At 32.0% G+C, this 12,358-nt stretch overlaps 1 protein-coding gene across 2 annotated transcripts in view; it reads right to left on the bottom strand.

Moving 5' to 3' along the window:
- Positions 1–12,358, bottom strand: part of ImpE1 (Ecdysone-inducible gene E1) — a 41,083-nt gene that overhangs the window by 20,431 nt on the left and 8,294 nt on the right. For both annotated transcript variants that reach the window (XM_089699061.1, XM_089699062.1), the window contains exon 2: positions 4,238–4,373. In XM_089699061.1, the coding sequence (XP_089555187.1) occupies positions 4,238–4,373 (136 nt within the window). The remainder of the gene's footprint in view (positions 1–4,237; positions 4,374–12,358) is intronic.

The following is a 12,358-nucleotide window of genomic DNA, read 5'->3' as shown; positions in this document are numbered from 1 at the left end:
TATTTAGGAAAAATTCTAATAACACTTTTTTGCTTAGCTACAAAGCAGCTAACCCTCATTTTTTAGCTAAAAGGCAGTTATCCAATTCTGGTGATGCATCAGTTTTGGGGATGAGAGTGATGATGAAATAATGTCGCTCCCAAGCAGAGTACCGATTGTTTTTGATTTTCTTTTACAAGACGTATTGTTTCTGATCAGGTTTACTAAGTTTTAAACAATCTAGCAGCTAAATTACGGAAAATATAACAAGTCAAAGTTACGAAAATTTGGTAGGTAATGGTTACGACAGTGCGAACTTTCAATCGTACTTCTCTGTTTAGACTCTGATTTGTCACTGTAACCGAGAAAGAGAAGAAAGACAGTCTGTACTATTTAATTTTTAAAACTATTTATTAATTATGTAATTTACCCCTTGGGTGGAATTAGTAATCGACTGTCAAGCAATGTACTAGAGATGGTGATACAAAAATTGTTAGGAGTACACTACCTTTGACCCGCTGACGGGGAGGCCATTTTGCAACTATTGCTATTTTTTCTTATCTTTATATGTATTAGATTATTAAGATTTGTATTTTTTACATTGTAGCAAATAAAAAGTTTTCTACCTCCTGCTATTTTCCACATATTCTGGTATATTATATTTTCTGAATGTGGATGAAAGAGTCTTCTAATCATTTGATAAGCGGTTCTACATTATTTATTAAGAGCATCCCACATGTAAGAGCTTGAAGCCCTATTGAAACCAGGGTGTATTTTTTCAAAAACCTTGTGCACAAGTCTTAATTTTTTTTCAGGAAACGATTTATGTTTACATTGTTTGTGGTTCTATATGTACTCAATATCCGTGACTCGCATGATGGCTTCGCAGAAGAATATTTATAAAATAACGTTAAAATTGCAATTCTAAATGAATATACGGTTCCAAAAAAGAAAAGCGAGAAGATTTATCTCAATCTTAACCCATTAATGAGCCACTGTAATGAAATAAACGTGAACATGACGAGAAATAAAGGTTAATTTTATCGAAAACTTAAAAGAGTCATTTAGTAAAAGAGTTTAAAATACTTGTTACTCACAATAAGACGCTAAAACCATTAATAATTTAGATAGTGTTTAAATCCTTAATACTTAAACCTAAAAGCTTTTGATCCTTTTCCTTTCCATTGGTTGACCTAGAGGATGTAATTCCCGAGAGCAAAGCCTCAGACAGCAGCAAATTTTTAACATTAGTAAGATTAAAATTTAGTACAACTATATAGAATCATAGTACAAAAGCATCCAAAAGCCCTTAAACGCTGATTATAAAGTTTTTGAAATTTAAATTAAAACGAAAGTCTTAGCTTAAAAGTAGTTATAGTAGCTTAACGACGTTTTAGGTAAGCATTTTATTAATAAATAAAAAAAAATCACAAAATGAAAATAAAAATACTAAATTACTTAGCTAAAAAGTCGCTATGGTATGTGAACGGCCGTCTTGTCCAGTAAATAGTTAAAATTTTCAGATTATATCTAATATCTAATATCTAATATCTAATATCTAATCTAATATTCTAATATATATTATAAAGGCGAAAGTTTGTAAGGATGTATGGATGTATGGATGTATGGATGTATGGATGTATGGATGTTTGTTACTCTTTCACGTAAAAACTACTGAACCGATTACAATGAAATTTGGCACACATATAGAGGGTAACTTTGATTAACACAGAGGATAGTTTTTATCCCGGAAATCCCACGGGAACGGGAACTATGCGGGTTTTCCTTTACAAACGCGGGCGAAGCCGCGGGCGGAAATCTAGTGCTGAACTAAACGAGAAAAAGTGAATTTAAAAATAAATTATAACAGTTTCTGGGTAAAAAACTAATATTTATATATAATATAATTAAATGTCGATCGATGTATCTCACAATAATAATTATTGTAAGTGTCATAATTTTTAAGAAATAACGATTTCCGTGTTTTTTGCCATTTACTCGAAACTCACTTCGTGGGCTTAACGGCTTTCTAGTTAAAGGACGGCAGAATAGTAAACTTTTATTAGGTACTGATTGTATGTGTATTACTTAAAGTTTAACTGACTTCGTAAAATAATTATACCTACTAAAATAAATGGTTTTGTTGTTTTTTGATTTGGCATTTTTATTTAAAAGAATACGATTAACAGTTGTCTCTGTTAAATGTTGGTAACTTTTTATGCATAATTCACTATTTATTTTTCTACCAAGCCATCGATATCGGTATCGGTATCGGTATCGCCGATACATTACTACAAATATCGGTATCGGTATCGTATCGGCAAAATCATGTATCGTTACATCCCTAGTTTTAAGTAAATTACAATGTACTTACTATGCTAGCGAAGGAATGTAACGATGTATTCCGATAATTCTAATCAGTATCGGCTACATTCGATAGTTAATTTTTATAATGTACATATATAATATGTATAATGCTAGTAAGCTTGCACTCGTAATCACATGGGAATAATCGATTGTAATTTGTAATTAAGTCCATAGTTATAAGTTTGTATATTTATCTGTCTTGTGTCATAAATCTTTACTGAAAACAAGGTTTGTAGAGAAATGAATATGAATGAAAGTAATTATCCTCAATTTCGGTGCTCGTGTCCAAACAAATATTTCAATGAAAAGCTAAAAATTTACATAAATAATTTAATAATTAATCCGATTTTTCAAAATTGTGCAGATGTAGGGATATTATTTCAGTTGTAATTAAGACGTAAAATACACGCTTATCTTTTGTAACGTAAAATACATATATTGTCATAAAACTTATACGACTCATAACTAAGAAGAATAAGAAAACATTTGCACTTTTTTTTTATGCATCATTGCAATCTTTCTGGAAACATGTTTTTCGTTTTAGTATAAGTATTGGAAATTATAAAAATACTCGCTCTCAAATGCGGAAACGGGAAAATTATCTACTTAGGTATCTAAATTTACATGTTTTTGATAAACGTTACCTTGTAGGCTATATTTATTGGGTTCCAAAGAAAGTGAGGCGTGCGTGGGTTATGGAAAAGTTCGATAACAAATAAAATTCCAATTTTGTTCATGATAGGTATTTGTGTCACACAATAAAAATGTAGCGTTGTCATATAAATAGAAAATCGTCAATATTAAAGACATTATTAAGTCATAGAATAGTTAAAATAAAAAAAAATATGAGTTAAGACTGTAACAATTGGAATAAATTATACTTAATAAGATTCAATTGTGGCTTTTCTAGTTAAAAAAACTGATTGAAAACAAAAGACCTATAATTACTAATTACTAACATTATATAAATGCTCCAGTTATCGATCAATAAAATATAATATTTGTGTCAATGATGAAAACCGCAATACTTAAGTGAAAGTAATATCGAAACCACTAATATTGTACGATACTCATTATAGAAAATAATAATTTGGAAAATCCAAAAGTGCACGCCTCATAATTTTTTTTTAATAAATATTTATTAATTATTATTTTTGTTTATTTAATAACAATTAAACCACATCGAATCAGACCCTGAAAAATGAAAGGGTTCTATTCCTGAGCATACTCAAGCGTAAGAGAAAAAAAAAGACTCGATTAGTAAAGTATTTCGGTCGCTATCGTGTTAACAAGAAAAAGGATCCGCACATACAGACACACGGACGTCCAAGACAGAACTTTTTTAAACTGTTTTTTAACTAGTTTAAATAACAAAAATGACATCAAAAATATCATGAACGTTAAAAATAGTGTTTTTTCTTAATATGTGTGTGTATGTATTATCTTACAAGTGCAATGTATGATACATAAAGACATTTTAAGTTTGAAAAATCAGATGTTTTGCGCGAAGTGACAGTAGTACCCACCTCAACGCTTCGCTTATGAGGCGTGCAAAAGGAAAGTTGAATAAAATGAAACAAATTACAGAAGTGATAGTGTTAAGATCGATAAGATGCGTTGTGAAATGTGAATCATGTTTTTGCTATTGTATTGTTTTCTAATCGAAAATTAATAGATTCGTACAAATTATACGTAAAAATAGTTTATTGCTAACAACATGCCGTATACATTTTAGACCATTTGAGATACTTATTCAAAAGATAGAGTCACTATACAATTTACGAAATTCGAAAAAAAAAAGCTTCAGCCGTAGCCAAAAGTGCAAACGAACACATAATATGTGTGTACCTACGTACATGTAAGTATAAGATAAACAGTGGAAATCACTTACACTGGAGGCACGTGGAGTTGTCAACTTCAGCGTAGTACGGTTGACAGGTGCAGACTCCCCTCGCGCAGCGCGAGTTCGAGGCGGAGCAGTCTGCGTTGGTGCGACATTGAGAACCGAGGAGGCTGCAGTTTGCTATCTGTGGACATGTATGTTTATGTGAACTTCGTCCTTCGAGTTAATTCTCACGCACTTTAGGAAACTGTGCACATATCACAAGGAACGATGTAGGCTGTAGCCTGTAGGTATCATATTATTTTACTTGTTATGTGAAGGTCAATAAAACACGCATAACAAAGGGATTACAGCTGTTTATGAGTTTAGTTTTAGTGAGTTTTAGAAAAATAATTGAAGTGTGAATGTTTATTACATTATGTGAGCGATGTGTCAGAGTAATAAAAAGTACTATATTTCTTAACAAATAGGTAATTTTTGCTGTGCCGTATAACTAGGGTAATAAAAATCTAAGTAAGTTAGTTACAATTACAAAATTATTTGATGTTAGTTTCAACTTTCAGAGCAACATTTTCCGTATAGGAGTTGTTCGCCTAGTCGTTATAAGGACTAGGTATTATTTTTCGTTATTTTAATTAAAAAAAAAACTACATTTACATTTTAAGATGACTATGTATATTAAATTAGTTCTTACTAAAGATTTAAGTAAGTATAAAATAAATAATTTGGAAAATCCAAAAGTGCACGCCTCATAATTTTTTTTAATAATTTTTTATTAATTATTATTTTTGTTTATTTAATAACAATTAAACCACATCGAATCAGACCCTGAAAAATGAAAGGGATTCCTGAGCATACTCAAGCGTAAGAGAAAAAAAAAGACTCGATTAGTAAAGTATTTCGGTCGCTATCGTGTTAACAAGAAAATCCTCCGCACATACAGACACACGGACGTCCAAGACAGAACTTTTTAAACTGTTTTTTAACTAGTTTAAATAACAAAAATGACATCAAAAATATCATGAATGTTAAAAATAGTGTTTTTTCTTAATATGTGTGTGTATGTATTATCTTACAAGTGCAATGTATGATACATAAAGACTAAAAGATATTATTATTAGTCTGTGCTAAAAGTTTGAAAAATCAGATGTTTTGCGCGAAGTGACAGTTGTACCCACCTCAACGCTTCGCTTATGAGGCGTGCAATAATCATGTCAGTTGAGTTAGGTATCAATAATTACGAGCGGCATAATTCAAAGTCTGTTTTTAACGATGTTAGCTCGTAAAGTCTCACGGAATTAAGCAAACGAGGGATGATTCCCCCAGGGTTGTCTGTAAATGCCTGCTCATAATGATCTGCATTAATCACCTCACTATGTTAGTTATTTGACGACGCGGTTGGCGCAGTGGTAAAGTAACTGCCTACTGAGCCGACGGTCCCGGGTTCGATCCCCGGTCAGGGCAAATATTTGTGTGATGAACTCAATTATTTGTTCTTGGGTCTGGGTGTTATTATCTATATATATGTATTTATTAAATATTATATTTATCGTCGCCTAGTACCCACAACACAAGCCTTAATTGAGCTTACTGTGGGACTAGGTCGATTTGTGTAATAATGTCCTATAATATTTATTTATTTATTTATTTTGCAACTAGGAAGAGTAATGTGTTACAATTAGGAACAACACTATGTAAAGCGTAATATTTTTAATTTTACACATCCATTAAAACTTCATAACTACTCTATCTCTACAATAGTGAAAAAACTTTTTGTCGCAAAAATTTGACCTGTATGTAGGTCTCTCTCTCTATACTCACACTTTCACTTTAATATTAGGACGAATGAGAAATATGATTTGCTTATTGTATTTTTATGATTGGCTGTAGAGATGTTGATAACTTTTCCGTGTTACAGTTTAGTAAGGTGACTAATTGAAATCAGCGTGTCACAATTATTAACTTAATAGAAATAACTAACATCTAGAAGTTTAATGATTACAAGTCTATAGTGTTTCTGTAAAATTTAGCTGCGCGGAGTTGCTTGATTACCTACCTATTTGATCGAACTTTTAAACCCCGATGTTTCCAATTTCGCATGCACGGCGCCACTACCTGCAATCTATTTTAGTATGAAAATCAGATTGTCTTCTCCATCGAGAAAGATTGTCCCCAGATCTTGTCGACCTTCACAGGGTGAGTGTGAGTCATGAACCCGTAATTCATAAAGGTATTTTTATTTAGCGACTCCTATTTTGCATTGTGTCATTGTTGCAAATAGCTTTAACAATCTTAGTTAACACATGTCTACGCGAATATTAGGATATCCTTTTTGCCTACGCCTGTAATCTATCAACCTTGCGGTCAACAATTATTTTATAATGTAACCTAAAATTTTAGCAGAAATAGATCTACTTAAAACAGGGACAAAGAAACGTTATGATAGTTTCGATTTGCCAATTCTTTTTGTTACTTTTTTAGAGACAATATGCGAATAAAAGATTTCACACATGAAGAATTCAACCGTTGTAAGACAATATACGAACACTTAGCCTTATCGATTGAAATTAAAATTTAATGCACTGTTTCGAAAACGTATAGCTTTAAATTATTCAAGATCGGATACGTGAAATTATTCAGGAGGGAAAGAGGGTAGAGTGTATTTCATATTTCACGACGATCATCCCCATTTCGTCGTAAACTACATTTTATGCTCCATATAAATACACGGTGGTCCTATATCATTTAAGTCACCGATGCGACTTGATTTGACTTGATCGATATCAAGAAAGATAAATTGTAAAAGTTATTTGATTAATCTTTATTAGAATTTAGACTAACTAGTTTCTTGTTTATGTTTGTCGGAATTCAAATGGTGATCGGCAAAAAAGCGCCCGTTATTGTATCGTGTATGCGGCTGCTTTGATTGTAGGTACGTAATCACTCTCAATAGCTAAGCAGATTCCAATCTTTCTATACAGAGTAAGTTGGTGTGAACAAATTATCGTAGCACGAACTGTTTCCTGGTTTAACCGCAACTATTCATAGCGCTCATCGTGACTTTCATCTACATGGTCAGTAAATGTTTGAAGCTTCTTTCTTTGTATGCTTGAACGGCTTTCAACAGATTGTATTTAACAGTTTTTTTGCATTAGCAAAAAATAAACATGTTACATGAATTATATTTATCTGTCCCTACCTAAGTATTATTACTGATTTTGATAATAGGCTCATGCCTGTAAACTTTCACTCGTTTATAAAAAAAATTCTTACGGATTTTAATTTACACATTTACAATTATTGTGTATTTATTCAATTTATAATCTCCTTTACGTGTAAATACATGTTTTGTACAACGTGTAATTTATATAATCTTGTTAACACGCGTAGCCTGCGGGTAGGAACATTATGAACGCACAATTTGCTGTTTTCTCCAAATGGAAATTATCATGTCGTGATGACACCAACGACCAACCTAAGTGTTGTATTGTTAGTAATTAAGTAACCTGACGATGATATCTACCAATTAATAAGATTATAGTTCTCCTATAATGAACTCACGAGAGCGTGAAAAGTTGTAAGTATTATATCTATGGTAAATATGTATTAGACTATGTAGTCCACTGTTACAATGCGTTAACAATAATAATTATAAACATTCTTGTAATAAAATTTAAGCTTTGCTTTGCTTTGCTTATTATTTCTTACATACACTCAAATATTTATAAGTTACATACCTACATGGAGGACGAAATAAAATTTTCAATTCATCCATTCAGACGTAAATTGTGCAGAAAAAAGGAACTAAAGTCAGTATGTAACTTATCTCTATTTCCTTTTTCTATACAATTTTATCTTCAAAGAGAAGCGAAAGCGGAAAGCTCTTATCTCCAAACACATCTAATGTTTATATTAAATAATCCCTGTACGGCACCTTTTCTGCAAACACGTCTGAGACTGCGAGATTAATCAACTATTTACAGCCTCGCTACCTTTTAAGTATAAATATTAATGGCTCTCGCAATGTTTGAAATAATATAATAAGAATGCAAGTGAGATGCGTTTGTGAATTGCATATTGTTTGTATGGAATTCCTTGAGAAACAATAGGAAACCACGAGTGGATTCACGATTGTGGTCAATATTGATAACGAGATACTGCGCATCGTATATTACGTACATCTTCGTAGGGCGAGAGTTTTTATTGCCATCATTGAAGTGTAGTTGGGCCCACAGGAATACAGCTACATAAAAATAGATACGTGATGCTATGAAAGAGGAAATATACCGCTAGTTAAAGATGTTAGTGGTTTATTGTTTACTTAGCTAATCGATATCCAAAATTAAATAAGGAAAATAATTTAATGTTTTCAGATACCTAGTAGATCCTTAAATAATAGTTTAATTATTCTTTTAAAATACTTAATAATTATAATATTTTATTTAATCATTATAATATGTAAGTTAACTCAAACAATACAAGCGAAAAGTGAATATTATCATAGATCACCCCTTTTTAAAACAACGTGCAATATTTGTTCCGTTTTAAAATTCTGTAAGTGCATTATTTGCTATTAAGAGTTAAGACTTGTTCTGGACGAGTGTGTACAAATATTGTGAATCAACATAGATTACACAATGCCCATTTTTGTGAAATAATTCCTATATCATTGTCTCAAAGTCCATTTTCACTTTAACACATGTAGTTGCATTCGAAGCACCGGAAGCTTACAAAGCGCGAACGCTCCGAGCTTCAATAATGAAACGACTCATTTGATTTTGTTTTATTCACAAACATTTCTGATTCCTGTTTAATTTAACGTAATTTGGAAAGCGATATTTTCCTCTCTCTTTTATGCTTTTAAAATAAACCTTGCCTGAAATGTGCATAAAAAAGCTCCGGAATGTAATTTCATTAAAATGTTGCAATTACGGAATGTTATAAAGATTTTAAAGCTTTTTGTAAGAGAACACAATTATTAAAAAATATATATCATGGAAACATCTAGGTATACAATCTGAGACCATACAGATCATAACATCACTCCGCGAGGGCCAAGAAACGCGCATAAATTTTCTAATATCCAATAGTACGGTACTAATTTGCGCAATGTTTCATTAATTCAAGCATTCTGTTCAAATTATACTATTCTAAAGGATGTAGTAATAAAAATGCAATTACTGGGTGTAATCAGGGATATTATTCCTGCGAGCATTTACGCGTGATTCGCAATATCGTTAGCATTGACAGCGTCAAGTTTTGCTATGCGTTGAAGCGCTTACGACCACACAGCTCTTCCCGAGACATGGTCGTTGACCGCACGAGCCCTATGCAATGATTTTAAACTTTGTTCTTGCACGGTTTATATTTTAAAGCTGAGTATCGTAGTACCCATTTAGGTAATTACGTTCTTAGTATGCTACTTGCTTGCGGTTGAAGAGGTTTCACCTAGTTATGCTTTAAAATTTAAATTGCCCTAAAAATGCGTTAAGCTTATATGCAAAGTGTTGTGCGTTTTAATTTTAAACAAAATTCTGTTCTGAGTCGTTTTGTAAGTACTGAGTTTAGACTTCTGTAACTGTGGGAGTACGTCCTCACAATCATAAAATAGCCGTAACCTAGTTACTATTGTATTTGCTTTGTTCGCCATAAGTACATCGTATTGTTAACCAATTTTTATGTGAACATCATCGCTTTCATATCAAAACTAAACCGTTACTAGACAGAAGGTAAGCATTCTTTGGGAAAGTTAATTTGTATCAATATCTTCACATTCGTCATTTTAATATTAGGTACATATTAATTCTTAAGACTTCATTTGACGCTCTTGATCAGAAGTAATAAAATCTCAAGTCAAATTGCTTCCTCAACTTTGTTATTCTATCGATAAAAATAAAACAAGAATACACCAAAAAACGTCACTGTTCATCCAATCAATCTATATTTGAGTAACATAATATTACGTTAACGTTAGCGCGCTATTATCGAATTTTGTAAACTTTTTCCGTCTCGTCAATTTGACGTTTTTCAAGTTCGTGGAACTTACTGGTTCGCTAGCTTGTATTGAATTAAACGACATTAGTTACGATTGGTTTTATACAAATTCATTTCACTTTTAATAGACCGTAACCTTGTCTTTATCAATTTACTTTTCTCTTGGTGCGGCAGTCACGACTGCGGAGCAGCGAGGGGTGAAAACTGTTTTTAACTTTCCATAATAAACAATCGACTCTATTGTTGTTTTACATAAATCATAAACAATATGGGTACTCTTTATAAAATATCGTAAGATTCGTAGGTAGATGTTATCTTAAAAATTAACTTATAGAATATAATACGTAATTGAAACTTCTGCTATTGAAAATGTACCTATTGAGGTACATGAACAAGTTGGATATTAAAATATTTTTGGGATACGATAAAAAGCGTGATAGCTGAGTTCGCGCGATATATTACTTTTTATTTTGTAATATTCTAATGTTTAACGAAAATGCAATGCAAACTTTACGCAATAGGTGAATTACCTCAACTATGTCAGATTATGTTGTCAGCAACGAAATTGAAGACTAAAGTAACTTGGAATTATCTGTGCCGCTGAGATAAACCTTGATAACATGTTGGCAACAATGTCTCAATAAAACGTGCCTTTGAAAGACGACCCCAAGGACATGGAGGTCGTTACGTCAGTTTGTTCAGCAACTGAAAGCTAATACGCGATCATGTCGAATATAATCTCACGTCAAGTATATTGAATATTATGTTAAGCCTCCCCAAGGAGCACCCTCCTGTGACCCGTCTAGACTGACTCGATGGAATTTCTAACTACATTTAACCTTTGCAAATACGAGAAGATTTTTTGTTAAGTACCTCCTAACTTTCTCTATTTAAAAAGTCAACCAAAATAAAGGCGGGAAAATCATTTTGTCTCGCTTAATAAGATCTAATCTTATGTGAATATAAAAGCTGAGATCGCTTTAATTTCCTTAAGTATATTAATTGTATTTATAAGAATCTGATAAAAATGCATGCATTTACATGAGAAGAGTAACTATTGTGTGCATTATCTATAGACCTTGAACTGTTCACAATTTTTATAAAATTTCACTTCGTTGTACAGAATTTAATCTATATTGATAATAATCGTACCGAAACATGATGTACCAGAATTAATATTATTGAATGGCACCCTTCTCCATACTAAACTAATCTCCTTCGCAATCGGAGGTCCAACCCGCTGTGAACTACATAATTGAGTATTAACGCTAATACCTACCTCACAAGAAATAATAATCTAGGATAAAATAATAATTATGTAAGGCCTTCATCATAAATAAATTCGAACAACGGTCAAGACTCTGGGTTAGGTAAGTACCCACCTTTATTTCGTACCTTAAGTAGAGGTACCTACTTAATGTAATTTAATATAGCAATTTAAAATCAGTTTTCCACCATTCTTCAACATGTTTGTGTTTTTTTTATCGACACAAATATTTTATTGTTATGTAGTAGTTGGATTTAATTTTAATTTCATTTAAGCGTTTGTCGTATCCGGCTTGGAAGGCAACAATAAAATAATTAAATATTCCACCAATTAGTTAACTACGTATTATATTATTAAATTATTTTGAAACTAACACACAGTCCAAGGATACATAAAAATTAAAAATATGTATTTGTCGAGCAAAAAATTCCATTTTCATCTCTAAAAGATATACTTAAGGACTTAAGGTATCAAGGGCGGATCCAGCCTTAGTGCCAGGGGGGGGTCACATAGACGTGGGCAATTTTCAAAAGCTATATTTTGGTAATTTAATTCATACGTAGATTTAAAAAAAATTGGTCAAGTGCGAGTCGGATTCGCGAACCAAGAGTTCCGTACAAACATTTTTATATGTTTTAATATTAATATTATGCTTTTTGCAATTTTTCCTTTATCTGTGCTATAAGACGTAAGTTTCTATTAAATAAAGATTAAATATCAAGATTCTGTGTTCACGGGAAGTACCCGGTAGGGTTTGATTCCTAGCAACACTTGCGAATGTTGATAAGCATGAAATGTATGATTTAGCAATTTTTCCTCCATCTGTGCTGACACAAGTAGCACACCTATAGATTTTGATTCCCTTGCGATAATGTCGAAATTTGCGATAATTTACAGCATAAACGGCT

Source organism: Colias philodice, chromosome 9, assembly GCF_061535455.1.
Source record: "Colias philodice isolate Cphi_HAF_F1 chromosome 9, ilColPhil1 Martin Lab GWU primary, whole genome shotgun sequence".
Taxonomy (NCBI): domain Eukaryota; kingdom Metazoa; phylum Arthropoda; class Insecta; order Lepidoptera; family Pieridae; genus Colias; species Colias philodice.
The sequence above is the reverse complement of the archived record's forward strand: the minus strand, read 5'-3'. Positions and strand labels throughout refer to the sequence as shown.